We start from the raw sequence: 20,592 nt of genomic DNA, 5'->3' as shown, positions 1-20,592 counted from the left end.
ACCACACGCTCTCAATCTCAAGGGCCCTTTACATGGATTCACATAGATAGATAAGCTTCCATTTTGTCTCCCGCTTCCCAAATCCATGGCTCTAGACTGTTCTATTTTTTCCATGTCACAGACAGTATATTTGCTATTAGATTGATCCAGCTCACTTCCAGTTGCTGCAAGGTACCATGATCCTTCAATTTCTGTTACCTTCCAGTTAATTATTCATTGCTTTATATTCTGCTTGAATATTTTTAGAACAAATGATTGTTATCATTAAAGACAAGCATATGTAGAAAGTTTGCCAAATACCAAAAATTAATGAAGAAAGTTAAAGCTCATTCTGTCACCCCCTAAAAATTCACTGTTTAAGTATTTTTGCAACCTTAAGGTATATGAGGATGATGTCCATTAAAAATGTTTTTATGTGTCTGTTTTGCAGTGAGGAGTTAACAAGGCTTTGGAATCTCTGTCCTGATAATATGGAAGCTTGCAAATCAGAGACAAGGCAAGTTTAACATGTTTCACATGAGGTACTGCTTTTCTCAAATGTTAAGTGAATGAAATTAATTTGTTATGGTTGATTCTGGCATAGCAGAGTATGGCTTCCCACCATGAAACACCTAGAAGTGTGGATAAAATACTTTTAGAAATCACAGGAAAATACAAATTCACAAAAGAAGAAGGTTAGGGAACCGAAAACCAAAGTATGAGCCAATATGGGTGTTTCTAGCTGGAAAGCTTGCAGATGCATCCCACTTTGGGGAGCCAGGGAGCTTGGGTTTTAAGAGCCATGAAAGACAGAAAGTAGGGCCTTCAGCCTGCACAGAGTTGTTACTGAGTTTCCTTTGAATAAAGCTGAGGCCCTTGAAGCACTGCACTAAACATAAAGGAAGAGCAGACTGGGGAGGTGGGACGTGTTCACTGGGCCGGGAAATAAGCTTGTCCATTTCTAGCTGAGGTGTGGGTGAAAAGAAAAACAGTCCACCTGGAGAAACAATAACCACAGGTCTGCTGTCATGCAGTCCTCCAGTTTGAATTTATACCACTGGCCTGTAAAAGAACGCCCTAGCTGAGGGGGTGAATTCAGATGTCTCAGTCTGATGTTACAAAGCTTTCTGGAGGTCATACCTTCAACCTAAGCCATACAAGGATCCTACAGATAAAAGTCTGAAGATACTCAAGCATCTGAACTTAAAACATTCAAGAAAACAATGTACCATGAGAAAGAATCAGCAGGTGGAACAAACAAAACAAACAACAGAAGTTAGACAACCACGTCAGATAATGAAAACATCCAGTAAATACAGCTCAAAATAAGTATGTTTAAGACAGTTAAAGATATAAAAGAAGGAATTGAAACTTAAAAAGGAACAGGACACTTTCAGGAGCAAATAAATTTGAAAAAAAAAATTCTAGCAATAAAAAAGTCATTGAAATTTTAAGATTTAATAGGCATGTTAAATATTAGACTAGAATGTTACATATGAAGATAGAGATAATGAATAACAACTTCTATTAAGCATGCTTGCTAAGTATGTAAAAGAAACAGAATATATAGCTTTTAGATGAGAACAAAAGGAAGTAAGAAAACTCAAGCAAGCAAATAAAAATAGGCAAGGAGAAAGACGTACATAACAAACAAGTGGTGGAACTTAGGCATAAAACAAATATAGGTAAAAGAAATTCAGGTACAACAGTAAAGGGAAATGGACTTTCTAGTTCAAAGATAGAAGTTGGTATTCTATTTTAAAAGCCCATTGATGGGGCACCTGGGTGGCTCAGTGGGTTAAAGCCTCTGCCTTCGGCTCAGGTCATGATCCCAGGGTCTTGGGATCAAGCCCCGCATCGGGCTCTCTGCTCAGCGGGGAGCCTGCTTCCCTCTTTCTCTCTCTGCCTGCCTCTCTGCCTACTTGTGATCTCTGTCAAGTAGATAAAGTCTTTAAAAATAAATAAATAAATAAAAGCCCATCTATATGTTATTTGTAAGAAACACCTTAAGGATATGGAAAGGCTGAAACTAAAAAAAAAATGATATAGGAAGGATAGTTATATTGATATCAGACAGAAGAGTCTTAAAGGCAGAAAGCATTACTAAAAATACAGTCAGTGCAGAAAGATACAAGAAAAAAATGTGTCAGAAATAGATATTCTAAGCCTTGTTTCTAAAAAATATAGTTTCAAGAAACTGACAGAATTAGAATGAGAAATTAACCAATCCATCATCCTGACACTTCATTTTGACACATCTGCAAAATGTTTTACTAGAATTTTGACACTCAGTACTTTCAGTATTTAGAAAGTTTGCTCAAAAAAACTTAGGATTTAACAAGATGATTAACAGACTTCAGTCTTACAGAAAACAGAAATGCATTTTTTTTTTATGACTTTATTTATTTGACAGCAAGAGAGAGAACACAAGCAGGGGGTAGTGGGAGAGGGAGAAGCAGGCTTCCCACTGAGCAGGGAGCCCAATGCAGGGCTCAGTCCAGGACCCTGGGATCATGACCTGAGCCGAAGGCAGACGCTTAACTGAGCCACCTAGGCACTCCCAGAAATGCATTTAAATTCTACGTGAGTAACAAAATATATTTTAAAAGCTTTCAGATACTTCTAAGTAACGCCAGAATCAAAGAAATCCTATGGGGCCCCTAGATGGCTCAGTCGGTAAAGTGTCTGCCTTTGGCTCTGGTCATAATCCTGGAATCCTGGGATGGAGCCCACATCAGGCTTTCTGCTCGGCGGGGAGCCTGCTTCCCCCTCTCTCTCTACCTGCTTCTCTGCCTACTTGTGATCTCTCTCTGCCAAATAAATAAATTCTTTAAAAAAAAAAAAATCATATGCCAGTGATGCTGGTAGGAGCCTAAATTGGTACTGCCACTTTGGAAAACAATTTGGAAGTAACTAGAAATTAAAGATGTGCATACCATACATCCTGACAATTCCACTCCTGGGTTGGTTGATCTTAAAGTAGTTCTTTTAAAACTGCAAGTTGAGAATTGCTGATTTGTGAGGTCAGTTTATTAGTTGCTACTGGCATTTTTCTTAGTGGAACAAAATACATTTTTGTGAAACATTAGTTTTACTTACATATTATGATACACATACTTGCATTTGTGTTTTGGGTTGTAATATCAAGTTAATTCCTTACTGTGGGTTGTAGGGGAGGTTTGAAGACCATAGTGTCTAAAGAAACTCGTTCACCTGCACAAATGAGACTGGTACCAGGATGTTCATTTAGCAATGTCATAGCAAAAATGGGGAACCACCTAAATATCAAAGGGAGAATGGATAATGTGTGATATGTTTGTGTAGGGGACTGCTGTACGTCGGGCATCAGAATGAGGTTGAGGACTATTGCATCCGATAGACATACTTCAGAAAAGTCAGGGTTAGAAGTTTGAAAAGCTTCAAAACAGTATACACTCAATTTAAAAAAAAAAAAAAAACTAAGTGATAAATATCAGATTCTGAAGTGCGGCCACCTCTGGGGAAAGAGAACGAGATCAGAAAGGGGAGTTGTATTTGTAGTGTCTGTAAAACACTACATAAATACTGGTAGATTTTTTTATTTGTATTTATTTTTATTTGTATATATTTTAACTGCATATATATATTTGTAGTTATTTTTATATATTTGTATTTGTAAAACACATACATATATATGGCAGTGCCTGGGAGGTTTGTTCTGTTTTTAGTCTTGATTGCTCGTGGTATAGTTGACCCTCGAACAGGGGTTAGGGTGCCAACCCCCACACAGTAAAAAATGCATAAGTAACTTTTGATTCCCTCAAAACTTCAGTAGCCTACTGTTGATTGGAAGCCTTACTCATAACATGTACAGGTGATATATTGATATACAAAACATGAATACATTTTGTATGTTATATGTATTATATACTGTATTCTTAAATACTGTATTCTTAAGGTAAGGGAAGCTGGAGAAAAAAATACTAAAATATTAAGGAAGAAAAAACACATTTAGAGTACTGTATTTATTTTTTTTAAATCCACAAATAAGTGGACCCACACAATTCAAACTCAGTGATGTTCAAGGATCAATTGTAATTTTTAAACTAGTAAATGGTTCCAAACACTGATCAATGATAGTCTGGTTGGGATTTTAGTGTCCCCTTGCTTTGTCTAGTGTGATACATAAGAGTGGTGGTCAACTCCAAGGAAACCTTCCAGTCCTCTTAATGTTTACCAGTTAGAGAGTGTGTTATTGTAATGAAAGTTCTAAGATTGGGTGCTTGAGCTTTCCTTACAGAGCCCATTTTTCTAGTTTTTAGTCAAAAATGTCTTATAATCAGACCCTTGGGTCTTATTTATTTGCTTGTATCAAAATCTTATTTCTAAAACCAAATTCCGGAAAGATACAATTAAAAACCAACCACACTTTCATGGGAATGACCTAAAATAAGCTCACAGTTAAATAAATCTCAGTGTGGCCTGGGTATTAGTGTAGGTTTTATGAATTCTGGCTTAAAGAAAAAAAGTCCTTGAATACGGACACTGGATGTGACATTTTCCTCCTTGCTGGGGAAATTCAAATGCTGTGAAAGCCCCAGCTGCCCTGACCAAGTAATATTACAGGATAGAGCCCAGTGACTGTTAGTGAGACATTACATGGAGTGTAGTATATGACATGATGCAGGACCGCACTGACTGTTGTCCTCTTTGAGAAGTTCCATTCTGAGTCATTTACCTCCTTAAAAAATCGGGAGTTCCTAAGTAACATAACTCAAGTGTGGGTAATATTAGAATCTTTCATTGCCACTATTTTAGGAGTACTTATTAAGAACAAACATGTATGATCCTCACTAGTTGTTTTTTTAACACTCAGGGAATACATGCCAACTTTGGAGGAATTTTTTGAAGAAGCCATTGAACAGGCAGACCCTGAGAACATGGTTGAAAATGAATACAAGTAAGTAGTATTTATTATGAGCTAACATTCTACAATATTTTTTTAGGAATTGTATGTACATTAGAACACTAATCAAGGGAGACCATTGATAGGTGAGTACTTTTCCTCCTAGGTGAATTTATGCACCAGGTTCATGTAGGTACACATTCCTGATTTCAGTGGCCATGCCCACTGACCAGCATGACAGAATCACACTTGTTTTGAAAATTAAGAACAATCCCCTTGGGCCTCTACCTTCCCGCGAATAATCCTCTTTTCCCCTTCAAATCAGTGCCTCCTGAGACATGCTGATAGCTGTTGCCTTCATTTCCTCACCCCCCATTCCCTTGTCAGCTCACTGCCACTGGGTAGTCTCCCTGTCCCTCCACTGAGGTAGCGGTTGTCAAGATCATAGCATCTTTTTTCCAACCTCCCAGCATTTCCCACTTTTCTCTCCTTCCATAATGTATTCTCTTGACACCCACTAAACTACACTCCTGCCTCACTGCGTAAGAGCTGGCTCCCCATCCACTCTGCCTAACTCCCAGATTTTGGAGTAAACTTAGGGCTCAGTCTCGGGTTTTTCATCTAATCTAGGCAACACCACATAGCCGTTTTTAAAGATTTTTTTTTTAAGAGTTTGTTTATTTACTTACTTTAGAGAGAGTTTACAACCAAGGTGAGGGGCAAAGGGAGAGACTCTCAAACAGACTCCATGGTGAGGGTGGAGCCCTACGTGGGGCTTGATCTCACAACCCTGAGATCATGACCTGAACAGAAACTAAGAGCTGGGCCCTCAACTAACTGAGCTACCCATGTACCTAGCCCCATGGCTATTTCTTTCTTTCTTTCTTTTTTTTAATTTTTTTAAATTTTAATTTTAAGATTTTATTTGAGAGAATGAGCACAAGCAGAGAGAGAGAAGCAGGCTCCCTGCTGAGCTGGGATCATGACCTTAGCCGAAGGAAGATGCTTAACTGACTGAACCACCCAGGTTCCCCAGCCCCATGGTTTTAAATAGGCATTGTGGTATCATATTTTAAGGGCAAGGGCTTTGTCAGATTGCCTGGGTTCCAATCCAAGACACTTTTGTCACTCACTGGCTAGACTGCTAGGGCAACTATAACCCCTTTCTGCTTGTTCTCTCATTGCTATGTAGTAATAACACCCATTTCAGGGGGTTATTCTGAGGATTAAATAAGATGATTCACTTTGAACCACATAGGACATGTAGTTAGCACACAGTAAATAGAGGGCTGTTACCAGTGTGACCTTGTGACTAGTTATGAGTTAGTTACTATGATCTCTTAATGAAGGATGCTCTGGTCAGTTCTCCAGCATGAGAATTGTGATCTTTAAACTCAAAAAGTCTGGTCTCCTGCTTAAACTGTTTCAGTGACTGCCTGGAATAAACCCAAACTCCTTACTGGAGCCTAAAAGACCTCAGTTTGGCTGCTGCCAACTTTGAACCACATTTCCTTTATTCATTTTCTCTCTGCTCTTGTTACACCAGCCAGGTTTCTGTTCTTCAACTCAAAAAGGTCGTTCCACTTCAGGACCTTGGCATTTGCTATTATGTTTACTTGAAACTTCTGCCCAGGCTATTCCTGTGGTATGGGCTCACTTCATCTCTCCTTGGAGATAGTGCCTAAGGGCAGTTTTTCCTGGGCCGAAAGCTCCTCACCTGAAATTTTCATTTATGTTCTCATCCTTACCACTGTATGAAATTCTTATACCTTGTGTTTATCAATAGCAGTGATACTTGCCAGTACATTTACACATTCACTGTCTGTCAGGGACTCCCTGAGCACTTACCATATTTACCTCTATGGTAGAAACTGCCCCGATCTCCATTTTACAGTTAAACAAAGTGAGGCAGAGAATGAATCATGTGTTGAAGTTCTCATCTAGTAAATGCCAGAGCCAGGAAATCACTCTGGCCTCAAGGCCCTGCTTCTGACTGCAAGATTATAGTGTCTCAAGTGTTCAGGGTACCCATAAGGTCTGAGTGTTGTTGAGTGAATGAAGGTTAGATAGTTCTCCACGAACCTTGGTTTCAGAACCTGAGTGTTATGGATTCCTGGAGAGTAAGAAAGTTTGTATGTATAACTGGTGGGGAATTTTGAAAATGCTTAAAAAGACTGAAACTGCTTAAATGGAAAGTTGTCAGAGAGATAGGCTGGTTAACTGATCAGGCAAAGCCTTATACTATGACATTAAGTTGGCAAGACCACAGTGTAAGAGTAGTTTTGCAAGTTTAGCACTTGTTAAAATTAGAGGCTCATTTGTAAGAGAGGACTAAATAAACCAGCTGCTATCCTTAAGAACTTAGGGGGATCTTCACAATTTGTGCTCTGGATTCTTCTGCAGCGTGGCTGGTTCTGGAACATTATTTTTAGCATTTGTGAGGTTTCCATTCTCCCTGTGCAGCACTGCAGTGCTTCATTAGGGAACAGTTCGTGGACTCTGTCATCACTGCTCACTGGGGTGGCTATTCCAGGTTTCCCCCTTTTGGTTTTGGAACCATTTTTATTCATTGAGTTTGGTATTGAGCAAATTAAAATAAGATGTTTATATAAATGGAAAATGACATATTGAATATGGTCAAAACCTTTAGATGGCATTGCCAGTATATCAACTCACTGAATATAGTAAACCTATTTTTTCCAGAGGTAGATGATTACTGTCCTGCACACAGAACCTCATTACTATCACATACCAGCTTTTTAAAGTAAAATGTATATAAACTTTTCAGATGTGTTTGTTGCATAAGAACCTGCCTCATCAGATTCTGATTTCTAATGTTCATTTGTAAGTGTACTGCACCCTTAGAGGCTCTTTAGGAATAAGATCAGAATAAAGAGAATGGTGCCTTCAGCTACTTAACCTAATTTACTGTGGGACATTCTATATTCTAAACTGGAAGGCATATAGAAATAAAAAAAAAAACAAAAATTACAAGACTGACATTTCTTTTCCTAGGGCTGTGAACAATTCAAATTATGGTTGGAGAGCCCTGAGACTATTAGCACGGAGAAGCCCTCACTTCTTCCAGCCAACCAACCAGCAATTTAAAAGTTTGCCAGAGTATCTCGAAAACATGGTAATAAAGCTAGCAAAGGAATTACCAGTAAGTAATATCCATCAGCGTTTTCATAGTCTTTAGTTGTTATCTTACTTAAAAGTACTATCGCTAAGAAGCTGAATTTATAGTTCATCGTATGGGAAAAAAACCACCTATAAACCTTCATATTTAAGAATAAGGAAAAATGCATTTTGGTGTACATTTATAGGAGTACATAAATTGATAAATTTTTTTATAAAGCATGTAATTTAATTTTAAAGCTCACAGTATTTTGGTTAAATAGTTATCTCACCTGTAAACTCAGACATGAATTTCTCCTGTCTGCCAGTGTGTTGTCTTTTATCAAACAGGATCTATTACGGGTAGCAGTAGGCACCTTGACCTTTCTACTCTGTTCTCTTTTCCAATACAATTTTCTCATTGTATTACTACAATATGGTAAAACTACCCTGCAGAATTTCTCAATTTTTAAGGACCTGGTTGCTTCCCTAGTTTTCTCTAGTCCATTGTTACTGTACACTAGATGTTTGCAAATCATCTTTCATCTTCCCATACTCCTTAGTGGCTCCCTTTTTCCCAGGTGTGGGGGAAGAGGAGTCTTTCCCATCCACTCCTTCTCCAGGTTAACACCATCCCACATTCGTGATCCTTACCAGACATTCACATGTATCATGCTCAAGGATAAAGTTCTGGGCCCTGTATGTGGAATCTCAGCCACTCATGTCTAAACCAGTAGTATCCCCCAGTTATTTTACAAGCTGGCATTCTTTTAAACTTTCTTCTTCCTCATTTTAGCCTCCTTCTGAAGAAATAAAAACAGGTGAGGATGAAGATGAGGAAGATAATGATGCTTTACTGAAGGAAAATGAAAGTAAGAATTGAATTTTCTTGGCTATTTTACAAAATTGGAAAAGATTGGGGTTCTTTGTTGAGAGGTACGTTATTTGATCTACTTCTCAACTTCTAACATTTATCTCAGCTGTTTCTTATAGTGAGGAATTTTAAACATTGCTTGACAACTTCTAAAATATTTCACTTTATGCAATAAAATTTAGAAGTGATGGGAAGGGAAGTATTTACATTTGAAGGCGACTCACCTGTTAATGGAGGGGGGCAGTTAGCTGCTTTTCAGGGGAGGCGTTCGTTATTAAAATAAAGGCAACAGCTTTCATTTTAAAAGTACTGCTACCTAGTGATCATGTCTGTTAGAACAGTATTTACCCCATGGAAAATACAGAAAGGAATTATTCTACTTCTAAAATAAAGCTTATGAAAGGTGATTAATAGTTCAGTGGCCCTGTATCTTCCCAGTTCTGTTGTATATTTTGAACTGTACATGTCCTCACACTTTGTACATAATTCACATCTCCTGTGTTTCCTAGGCCCTGATGTTCGACGAGACAAACCTGTAACAGGGGAACAAATAGAGGCGTTTGCCAGTAAACTGGGCGAGCAGTGGAAGATCCTGGCTCCCTACTTGGAAATGAAAGACTCGGAAATTAGACAAATTGAGTGTGACAGCGAAGACATGAAGATGAGAGCTAAGCAGCTACTGGTCGCCTGGCAAGATCAGGAGGGAGTACATGCAACACCTGAGAATCTGATGAACGCACTGAATAAGTCCGGATTAAGTGACCTTGCAGAAAGTCTAACTAATGACAATGAGACAAATAGTTAGCTTCTTTCTTTCTTTCTTTTTTTTTTTTTTTTTATTAAAACTGTGATAAGATTTTGTTACCAAGCAGCATTTGATAAGAGGTCCAATGGTTTTGGTAAACAATAAACATTTTTGTAACAGTTGTTGTACAGTTGCCTGGTGCTCCAAGAATAACAGAATGTGTATCTTGATAACTGATCTCAGGGTTTCAGGAGAAGGGAATAGGCTGGGAAAGTGGACTAAATAAAGTGACTTCAAGGTCACATATTTTTGTTAAAATATAATGAAAGTCACTAAGCAATCTTTAGGGAGCATGGTGTTTCCTAAGATACACCATGCCAACTGCGTTTCCTACATGCCATTAGTAGTTACAAAATATAACTTGCTCTTCTGGAAATCCCAGAATGACTTTCTGAAATCATATGACCGCTCTAGTCTTATTTTTGCTTTAAAGCAGAGGATCAGCAAACGACAGCCCATTTCCCACTTATTTTTACAAGTAAAATTTTAGCAGCACACAACTCTGCTGACTTAAGTACAGCTCCGTTTACGCTACAACAGCTGAAGTTAGTTATGTCAAAGATAGGGTCTGCGGAACTGGAAATATTTACTATCCACCCCACCCACTACAGAAAATGTGTGCCGGCCCCCAACTTTAGAGGAAATAGGATGAAGTCTAAAAAATCCCAAGTCCTTAAAATAGGGCTGCATACTCCCAGGACTGATGTGAAGTTTGAGATGTAGGTAAAAGCAATCTATAAACAGCAAAGCACTATGTAATAATGGCTGGAAACAGTACCATCTACTTTTCTTGTTCCCACTTAAGTGTAATTAAAGGGCTCTAACATTAGGGCATTATTGTTTTGTATCCTGAAAGCCTACTAAGTGGATATTCTACCATAAATGTTCTCACTTAGGTGTAACCTCACTGGCTAGTCAACAGTGATACCCCACTGCTCTAAAAGCAGAAGGGCCTCAGTGCTCATGGCACAGCACAGAAGGCACACTCAGGAATCGACATTTTCTCAACCACTTTCCCTTCTCAAAGAACTTATATGCAAGGCTGAACTCTAAAACAGCCTTACTTAAAGGTATAAAATTTAAAACACAGTATAGGTCCAATTTCTTTAAAAAAAAAAAAATCTTTGGAATAATGCTTATTTGGATCAAATAAAATGAAATCAATTTTTATAAGGAATTACAATTTTAAAATTTTAATTCCATTCAAGGCATATACTTTGTTCTAAACCTACCTCATCTATCTACCAACTACAGCATCCTGCAAATCAGAAACTAGAATTCTAATTGCTAAATTTATGTCCTCAGAATTGTTCAGACCAAGTAAGACTGAATAAGAAAGTCAGAGTCACAAGCATCATAACAATATCTAAGAATCATTACACTTCTCAGGGTCTCCTCCTCCCCATTCTAATCTGCACTCTCCACCAAGGCAAAGGGAGTACTGATTACCAGTACTACCATTTAGCTGAAGAAGCTACATACAAATAAGTTTCCCCTAAATCATTTTATCCCCTAGTGTTCTCAGATATTATCACATTGTTCAAAGTTGAGAGGAAAATGGCCACTATTCTCTAGGAATCTAATAGTTACCAGTGCTATGCTCTGCAGAGCATGAGGACAGCATAAGTATAAGCATAAGATTTCATGATAATCCCCAAACTTCATTTTATACACCTCACTCAAAATCAGAGACAAGTAGCTAATTTCCTATCCTCTGTCTAGCAATCAAGGCCCTTGAAACAAAGGTGAGGAATTAATTAATTAGAATGTATTAAAATATAAGAAACCTACCACACTGAAACATCACTTACTCTTGGCACTTTCACCATCACTTTAAAAATCATTGCTGTTAATTCAATTCTGAGATAAGACATTAAGATTTGGGGACTAGACGAGAGTAAAGACATCAACTGAGCCAAAGAAAAGAGACCAATAAACATCGTTGCATTCAGCATCCAAAGAACTCCATTAATTTTACAACTTTATATTTCTTTTAAACAGAACATAATGTGAGAAGGCAGAAGAGAACATTTTTAAATGGATGCTTAACAGCAGAGTAAAACTAACCATGTGCAGCAACTGCTTGCTATTAAATACACCTAAACAAGCCAAGCTCCAACACTCAGACAAAAGACTTGAGGTCAGAAGCTGTTAGTCCCTCTTTTTTTTTTTTTTTTTTATTAAATATCCTCATTTTCTAAAAATAAGCAACCAGAGCTTGTCAACGTTTTTTAAGGTTGATTACTACAAAACCATTGCCAAGTTAAATATACAAACCATAGTACATCAGAGAGACACAATAATGAATGTATAATCAAATGTACTATTACTGATCACAATTTATTTTAAAGTCATGAAAAGCCAGCAACAGTCAGGCTGGACAAATACTTGATTGTACCCATGTTTCCATGGGTGTGGGCAGCAGCACTGAGTAACACAATGAGAGCAACACTTACTTCCTTTCCACCTTCCTGGCAAAATTTTTGTTAGATAAGGCAAAGGATGGGCAGCTATGAATCACTGGTGGTTTGAACCATGCAAGAACAACAACAACAAAAAGAGTAACAGGTGTGCAATAAACATCTGATTGCTGAATCCTGGGCTGAAAAGGCAGGGGGAAAAAATTTATCACAGAAGGTAATGGCTGAAAGGCATTTCAAATCAGAATTTTTAAAGATTAATGCAAGAAATAAGCTTTTTTAAAATGTCTTCCTGCAACCTTTGTACAGGGCAACACAGTCCCAAAGGCAATTTCCTTTTTTCTGTAATTTTTTTAGGTTGATCCAGAGTGGCCTGCTTTACCCTCTTTTGTTCCACATGAGAGGGGAAACACATAACACCACCTAAATATCTTCCTCTACAGCTCTGGATTATAGAAATGATCAACAAATAACATTTATTTCACACCTAAACATAAATAGCTAAAATGAAGATTACTGTTCACTTTCCTCTTCCATTATTTCAACTCTGCGAGGCCCATAGAGTAAAACATATGCTATGTGCCAGTCTCCACCACCAGAAAGCCGTAAGATATCCTCTGGTGTCACGATGCTGACCTTATCATCATCAAACTTAATCCATTCATCTAAAGAGCAAGAGAAGAAAATGAAATTAATATTTTATTACATGGTTTTCTCAGTTCCATTCCAAAAAAGGTACTGAGTAATTTTATTATGCACAGCAGTATTCCACCTGCCATACTAATGGTTTTCAAAGTGTGATCCAGATGCCACTCAGGTTTTCAAAACCATTTCAGGGGTACCATGAAGGTCACAATTTTTTTTATCACCACTAGAGCATTATTTGCCTTTATCCCCTCATTCTTTCAAGTGTGCTTTGGAATTTTCCAGAAGAAACAGGATGTGTGATAAAGCAAGAGACTAAATGCAGAAACAGGAGGATCCAGCTGTCTCCTAATAAGCCAGACAAAGCAGGCCTACAAAAACAAATCAATACTATTTCTTGCTGTTTTTTTGTTTTTGGAAAATACTGTTATCTTTGTTACTTATGTGGTATGTAATGGGTTTATTACTGCCAGTTTCCAATGAGTTAATTTCTGAATTTTAATTTCTATTATAGTAAATATTAAAGAGAATCCTCAAACAAAAGCTCTTTGTGGATCTCAACAATTAAGAATGTAAAGAGGTTCTGACACTAAAAAGTTTGAAAACCGCTGTGCTATAAAATTTGTACTAAACTGCTAAAATAAATAACAATTGGGGAAACAAAACAAAACAAAACAAACCAGAAACAAAAAGCAGAATCCTTACCTTGTTTCCTTTTCACCCATGATACATAATGGCCAGAAGAGCTAGACCTTCCCTGATGTGTTAACACTGCTTGTAAGTCATAGTATCCACAATTATTGGAGCCAATGTCTAAAGAAAGATGTAAATCCCACAATATTAGACAATGAAGAGATGTGCTTTCTCCAGCTAGGTAGCAAGCAAGAAGTCTGAAGGTTAGCCTATTATTAGAATTCAATAAGATACTACAGTTCAAAGTTAAGGATTTATGGAAGGTATTTTAAGAAGTATGGTATTCACAGAACTATAAAGACTGATTTTTACTGCATGTCTAATTTAAGGTAACGTATTTTAAGAAATCTTTCTTTTTAAAAAAAAAGCATGATATCAAAAAAAATAGGTAAGTTTGTCAAGACAGTAATTTTACCTTAAACACACAAATACACACACACAGAGTAACTCAACTGAAATGATTTTTTTCCACTTACCATCAGCAAAAGAAAAAGGCTCATATTTAACTTCTTTCTGGGGACTATTCTTTTTGTCACTCTGAAGGGAAAAAATTTAATTTTAAATCATGACACTGGAAATAAAATTTTTATTCTCAGTAAGTATTCATTTCCACAAATATTTACTGGCTACAATGCAAAACACTACCTTACAAAATTACTAAAACGATATAACTATAGTTAAAACTATAAACCCAAAGAAGCTACACTTAATATACAGTCTTGTATGCATGGTAACAGACCCTCTGATTCTAAGACAAACTATGAGCTGCTAAACCTATAGCATACCAGTGAATATAGCAGTACAGATAAACAGCTCTCTAGGGTAGGAAAGGAAAACCCAACTCTATATTTTTACCAAAATACTATCATAAACCACAAAGGATTTAAAAAAAAAAAAAAGTACCACAACGAAACAAAAGTCAAATTACTGCAAAAAACGTTAAACCTACTAAGACATGGCCGCCTGCTCAAATGAAATGAGTACTGAAAGAGACAAGATTTACTATTTTAGACAAAGATTTTTGGTGGGAATTCCCTGCCTCAACCCAGTTCAGTTTAATATGAAAATATTAAACTTATCTAGGCATATGGACACAAAGTTATTAAAAACTACAATTGCGATGAACACAATGCAAGTAGATTAAAGATAGCTGGAGTGACAAGTTAAAGGCTCCTACAACAAAAAAATGGCAATTAAGTCAACGAAGATACCATTCCTTTTTGTCTTAAAATTTCACACCTAGGGCAACCATAGAAAAAGGTATACAGAGAAAAATATTTTTTTAAAAAATTGAAGAGAAGTCAAATTAGATTTCTATTATATGTTCAAGTAAACCTACAAGGCAATGGGGAGAAGTGAAAAACAGAAGAGAAAGCAAAATATAACAGATTAAACTAACAAATCAAGTTATATTAAATGTAAATGGTCTAAATATACCAATAAAAGATATAACAGTATATTAAAAAACATGACCAACTCTATGCTGTATATAAGAAACTCTTCAAATATAGTAATATAGGCAAATTTAAAATGAAAGAATACAGAAAGACATCATGCAAACATTAACAGAAACAAAGCAGCACTGACAATATTAATATCAGAAAAGTAAACTTCAGAATAAAGAAAATTACCAAGGACAGAGAGGGACATTGCATAATATAAAAAGGTCACTCCACCAAGAATACTTAGCAATCTTAAAGATGTATACACCAAATAAAAGAATTACAAAACATGCAAAGCAAAAGCTGACAGAACTGAATGGAGAAACACATAAAAGTCACAATTTCAGCTTCCTCACTCATCTCATAAAAACTAATAGAACAACTAGACAGAAAAACAGCATCATTACAGAACATGCAAGACCACCATCAACCACCTGGATCTAATCAACATCTATAGAAAATTCATTCCATTCAACAACAGTAGAATACAATTTTCCCCCCCAAGTACCCACGGAACATATACCAAGATAGAGCACATCCTAAGCCATAAAGCAAACTTGAACAAATTTAAAGGAATCTAAATCACACAAGTGCTTTCTCTCACAATGAAATCAAACTAGAAGCAGTAACAGCAAGATAATAGATAAATTTCCAAATATTTGGAAACTAAACCAGACACTTATGAATAATCCAAGGTCGAAGAGAAGTCTCAAGGGAGATTTTTTAAAAATACAAGGAGTAGAGAGGTGCCTGGGTGGCTCAGCTGGGTAAGCAGCTCAGGTCCCGATCAATGCCCCACATAGGGCGCCCCGATTCGGGAAGTCTGCTTCTTCCTCTACGTCAGCCCCACCCCAGCCCCTGCAAATGCTCTCTCTCGTTCTTGTGCCCTCTGTAATAAATCAGTAAAACCCTAAAAAAAAAAACAAGGAACAGAATGAAAATGCAAATACAATGTAACAATTTATAGGACACCGTGAAAGCACTGCTGAGACAAACTTTACAGCACTAAATAAATACATTAGGGGAAAGTTTGAAGTAAAAAACCTAAGCTCTCACAATTTAAGAACCTAGAAAAAAGAAAACAAAATAAAACCCAAACAAGCAGAAGAAGAGTAGAGATTATTAATATTACAGAAAAACAGAGATAAATCCATTTAGCCAGTTCTTTGAAAAGATCATAAAACTGACAATCCTCTAACAAAACTGACAAAGGAAAAAGAAAAAAAGACAAATTACTAGTATCAGAAATAAAACAGAGGACAGATATATCATTACAGACCCTGTAGACATCAAAAATAAATAAACAGGCCGCCTGGGTGGCTCAGTGGGTTAAAGCCTCTGTCTTCGGCTCAGGTCATGATCCCAGGATCCTGGGATTGAGCCTCACATCAGGCTCTCTGCTCAGCAGGGAGCCTGCTTCCTCCTCTCTCTGCCTGCTTCTCTGCCTACTTGTAATCTCTATCTGTCTAATGAATAAATAAAATCTTTCAATAAATAAATAAATAAATAAATACAATTAACAACTACAACACAAAATTGACAAGTTATATAAAATGAATCAATTCCAAGAAAACAAAGTGACCAAAACAAACCTAATACAAAACACATCATTTGAATAGCCCATAACTACAAAGGAAGGTATATATTTAATTTAAAAATGTCTGGGAGGGGCACCTGGCTCAGTGTGTTAAAGTCTCTGCCTTCGGCTCAGGTCATAATCCCAGGGTCCTGGGATCGAGCCCCACATCGGGATCTCTGCTCAGTGACCCGCCTCCCCCAACCGCCTGCCTCTCTAGCTACCTGTGATCTCTGTCAAATAAGTAAATAAATAAATAAATAAATAAATAAAATCTTTTTAAAAAAAAGTCTGGGGGGGAAAAAATCTCCAGGCTTTTTCACGAATGTTCTACCAAATCTTTAAAAAAAAGAATGAACACTAATTCTACACAATCTCTTTCAAAAAATAAAAGAGGTAAAAAAGAAACAATAAACCAATTCAGCAAAGGAGAGGATACGAGATCAATATACAATAAGCAATTACAAATAATCCCAAAATGAAATTAAGCAATGCCACTTACTCAAACATCAAAAAAGAATAAAATACTTAAGAATAATGTTAGCCAAAGTATAAGATTTATAGACTATAAACTATAAACTATAAGACATGTTGAGAAAAATTAATGAACATGCAAATAAATACATATCAAATTCATGGACTGCCAAGACTTAATGCTGTTAAAATAGGAATCCTTCCCAAATTGATCTACAGATTCAATGCAATCCCATCAAAATTACAACTGTTTTTTTTTTTTGAAGTAACAGACACGCTGATCCTAAAATTATAGAAATACAAGAGATTCATAAAGCCAAAACAATCTTGAAAAGAAGAAAAGCTGAAAGTGTCGGATTTTGCTGCATCCTTACTGCAAAATTATAGTAATCAAGACTGTGGTACTGGCATAAGGAAAGACACAAAGACCTGTGAAATAAAACTGAGATTCCAGCAATATATGTATCTATAGTCAACTGATTGTTTTTACAAGGGCCCCAACAGCATTCAGTGGGGAAAGAACAGGCTACTCACACGCAATGGAATGAATGTGGATATGTACCTCACCCCACATACAAAAATTAAGCCAGAATGGATCAAAAACCTAAATGGGAAGAACTAAAACTACAAAACTCTTAAAAGAAAAACATATATATATCTTTGCCTTTTACTAGGCAATGGTTTCTTAGATATGACACCAAAAGCAAGAACCACCAAAGAATTAACAATACACTGGATTACCTAAAATGAAAAACTTTTCCTTTGCAAAAGACCCTTAAGAAGATGAAAAGACAAAGACAAGGAGAAAATACACGAAAGCCATGTATCTGACAAAGGATTAGTATTTATAATATAAAGAACTCTCAAAATTTAAGAGTGAAAAATAGAAAATAATAGAATATAAAGAACTATTTCACCAAAAAGGATACACAGATGGCAAATAAACACATGAAGACACACTGAACATCATTAGCCATTAGGAAAAAGCAAATTAAAAACCACAATGATATATCACTGCAAACCTAACCAAATGACTAAAATAAAGAATATTGACACCACCAAATTCTAGCAAGAATGCACAATGTGGATCAGTCATATACTGCTAATGAGCATCTAAAATGGTATAGTCCCTATGGAAAATCTTTGACACTTTCTTCAAAAATAAAATGTAGAGGGGCGCCTGGGTGGCTTAGTGGGTTGAGGCCTCTGCCTTCAGCTCAGGTCATGGTCTCAGGGTCCCGGGATCGAGCCCCGCGTCGGGCTCTCTGCTTAGTGGGAAGCCTGCTTCCTCCTCTCTCTGCCTGCCTCTCTGCCTACTTGTGATCTCTGTCAAATGAATAAAATCTTAAAAAAAAAAAAAAAATTAAATGTACAACTACCATGCTATCTAGCAATTTTACTACTGGGTATCTATTCCCAGAGAAATGAAAGGTTATGTTTACACTAAAACTGGTACATGAGGGGTGCCTGAGTGGCTATGTCGATTAACTGCTTCAGCTCAGGTCATGATCCCAAAGTCCTGGGATTGAGCCCCGCATCGGGCTCTCTGCTCAGCCCGGAGTTTGCTTCTCCCTCTCTGCCCCTACCCCTGCTCAGGCTCTCAAATAAATAAATAATCTTTTTTTAAAATGGTACCTGAATACTTACAGTAGCTTTATGCAAAATAAATGAAACTAGAAAGAATCCAGCTCTCCTTCAACAGCTGAATGATTAAGCAAGATATGGTATATGCATACCATGGAATACTCCTCAGCAACAAAAAAGGACCTGCTGCTATACAAAATGACCTGGGCTAATTTCGTGAGAATTACGTATGCTGAGAAAAAAATCCCAAAAGGTTACATACTATATGATTTCATTTATATAGTGTTATATATATATAATATATATAGAAAATGGATATATATATATTATATATATATATATAATGGATATATAGATATAGATATACAGATACCCCATTTCATATCTTAAAATGACGAAACTATAGAAATGGAGAACAAATGAGTAGTTGCTAGGAATTGAGGAGGCGGCAGGGGCCAAAGGAAAGTGGGTGTGGCTACTAAGGGGCAGTATGTGGAATCTTTGTAGGGATGGGAATGTACTGTATCTAGACTGCATCAAAGTTAATGTCCAAATCATGATACTGTATTACTGTTTTGCAAGATATTACCATAGGATAAACTTGGTAAAAGATACCTGGATCTCTACTTTTTTTTTCTTTTTAAATATTCATTTATTTGACAGAGAGAGAGAACATGTGCACAAGAAGGGGGAGTGGCAGGCAGAGGGAGAAGAAGCAGGGAGCTGAGCAGGGAGCCCAATGCAAGGCTCAAGGGCAGGACCCTGGGATCATGACCTGAGTTGAGGGCGGTCACTTAACTAACTGAGCCACCCAGGTACCCCTCTTCATATTATTTCTTATAAATGCATGTGATTCCACAATTATCTCAAAATAAAATTTAATGTTTTTTAAAAAAGCAATTAACACACACATACAGAAACTGCAGAAGAACATAAATATATACAGTATCACACTGGAAATATTTCTAGTTTCCAGAAAGATCTTTTTTACCGTGGGGGGGAAAAAAATCCAACACGGTTCAGCTGTACCCTAAAGTATTACAACTTATTAAAGTTTCTTAAGGTTGTGATTTTAGCAGTTACAGGCAGGCATACAATCAGCACTTATTAAAAGATACAATTTATCACACCTGTCAGAATGGCTAAAATTAACAACACAAAACAACAGTTGTTGGTGAGGATGCAGAGAAAAGGGGAACCCATCTTGCACTGCTGGTGGGAAGCCACTCTGGAAAACAGTATCGAAGTTCCTTAAAAAGTTAAAAATAGAAATACCCTACAATCCAGTAATTGCACAAGTAAGTATTTACCAAAAGAATACAAAAAGATAGATTCGATTTGAAGGGGCACATACATCCTGATGTTGACAGCAGCATTATCAACAACAGTCAAACTATGGAAAGAGCCCAAATGTCTACTGGATAAAGATATGTGTACATACACACACACACGCATGCGCACAGGAATATTACTCGACCATCAAAAAGAAGGACATCCTGCCATTTGCAATGACGTGAATGGAGCTAGAGTGTATTACACTAAGTGAAATGAGTCAATCAGAAAAAGACAAACACCATTATGATCTCACTCATGTGGAATTTAAGAAACAAAAAGGATAAACAGAGGGGGAGGGAGGGAAAAAAAAGAAACAAACCATAAAAGACTCTTAACCATACAGAACAAAGTGAGGGTTGATGGAGGGAGGCAGGTGGGAGATGGACTAGATGATGATGGACATTAAGAAGAGCACTTGTTATGATGACCACTGGGTGTTATATACAAGTGATGAATCACTGAGTTCTACTCCTGAAACCAATACTGCACTCTGTTAACTAACCTGAATTTAAATAAAAATTTAAAGATACACTTATTTAACTATAGGCATAGATGAGTCAATATTCTACACCTCTAATTCCATCTAAAAATAGAGGTAAATCCATAACTTACAAGGAAAACAGTAAAATATACTGAAAATACTAGGCAAGATTTTATGTGAAATGCTCTGAGGAGATACATATAAAAGGAATACAGGTTACAGACTACAGGAGAAAAGAAAATATTAACCTTACTATACCATAAGGGGCCTATTTACCATAAC

The 20,592-nt window shown here is 36.8% G+C and overlaps 2 protein-coding genes across 4 annotated transcripts in view; one reads left to right on the top strand and one right to left on the bottom strand.

The window, feature by feature from the left end:
* The window catches only part of THOC1 (THO complex 1), a 53,601-nt gene extending 43,027 nt beyond the window's left edge, over positions 1-10,574 (top strand). Inside the window, exons 17-21 of the mRNA XM_032310195.1 lie at positions 431-496; positions 4,835-4,918; positions 7,880-8,027; positions 8,778-8,853; positions 9,365-10,574. Coding sequence (XP_032166086.1) covers positions 431-496; positions 4,835-4,918; positions 7,880-8,027; positions 8,778-8,853; positions 9,365-9,660 — 670 coding nt within the window. The 3' untranslated portion in view covers positions 9,661-10,574. The remainder of the gene's footprint in view (positions 1-430; positions 497-4,834; positions 4,919-7,879; positions 8,028-8,777; positions 8,854-9,364) is intronic.
* Positions 10,575-11,582: 1,008 nt separating this feature from the next.
* Positions 11,583-20,592, bottom strand: part of USP14 (ubiquitin specific peptidase 14) — a 47,132-nt gene continuing 38,122 nt past the window's right edge. For 2 of the 3 annotated variants that reach the window (XM_032310196.1, XM_032310198.1), the window contains 3 exons: positions 13,895-13,955; positions 13,431-13,538; positions 11,583-12,745 (listed from right to left, as the gene is read on the bottom strand). In XM_032310196.1, the coding sequence (XP_032166087.1) occupies positions 12,594-12,745; positions 13,431-13,538; positions 13,895-13,955 (321 nt within the window). In that variant the 3' untranslated portion in view covers positions 11,583-12,593. The remainder of the gene's footprint in view (positions 12,746-13,430; positions 13,539-13,894; positions 13,956-20,592) is intronic. The other variant, XM_032310197.1, reaches the window with a different exon arrangement.

The sequence above is a fragment of the Mustela erminea genome, chromosome 13 (assembly GCF_009829155.1).
Source record: "Mustela erminea isolate mMusErm1 chromosome 13, mMusErm1.Pri, whole genome shotgun sequence".
In the NCBI taxonomy this organism is placed as follows: Eukaryota; Metazoa; Chordata; class Mammalia; order Carnivora; family Mustelidae; genus Mustela; species Mustela erminea.
This window is presented reverse-complemented; position numbering and strand designations above follow the sequence as displayed.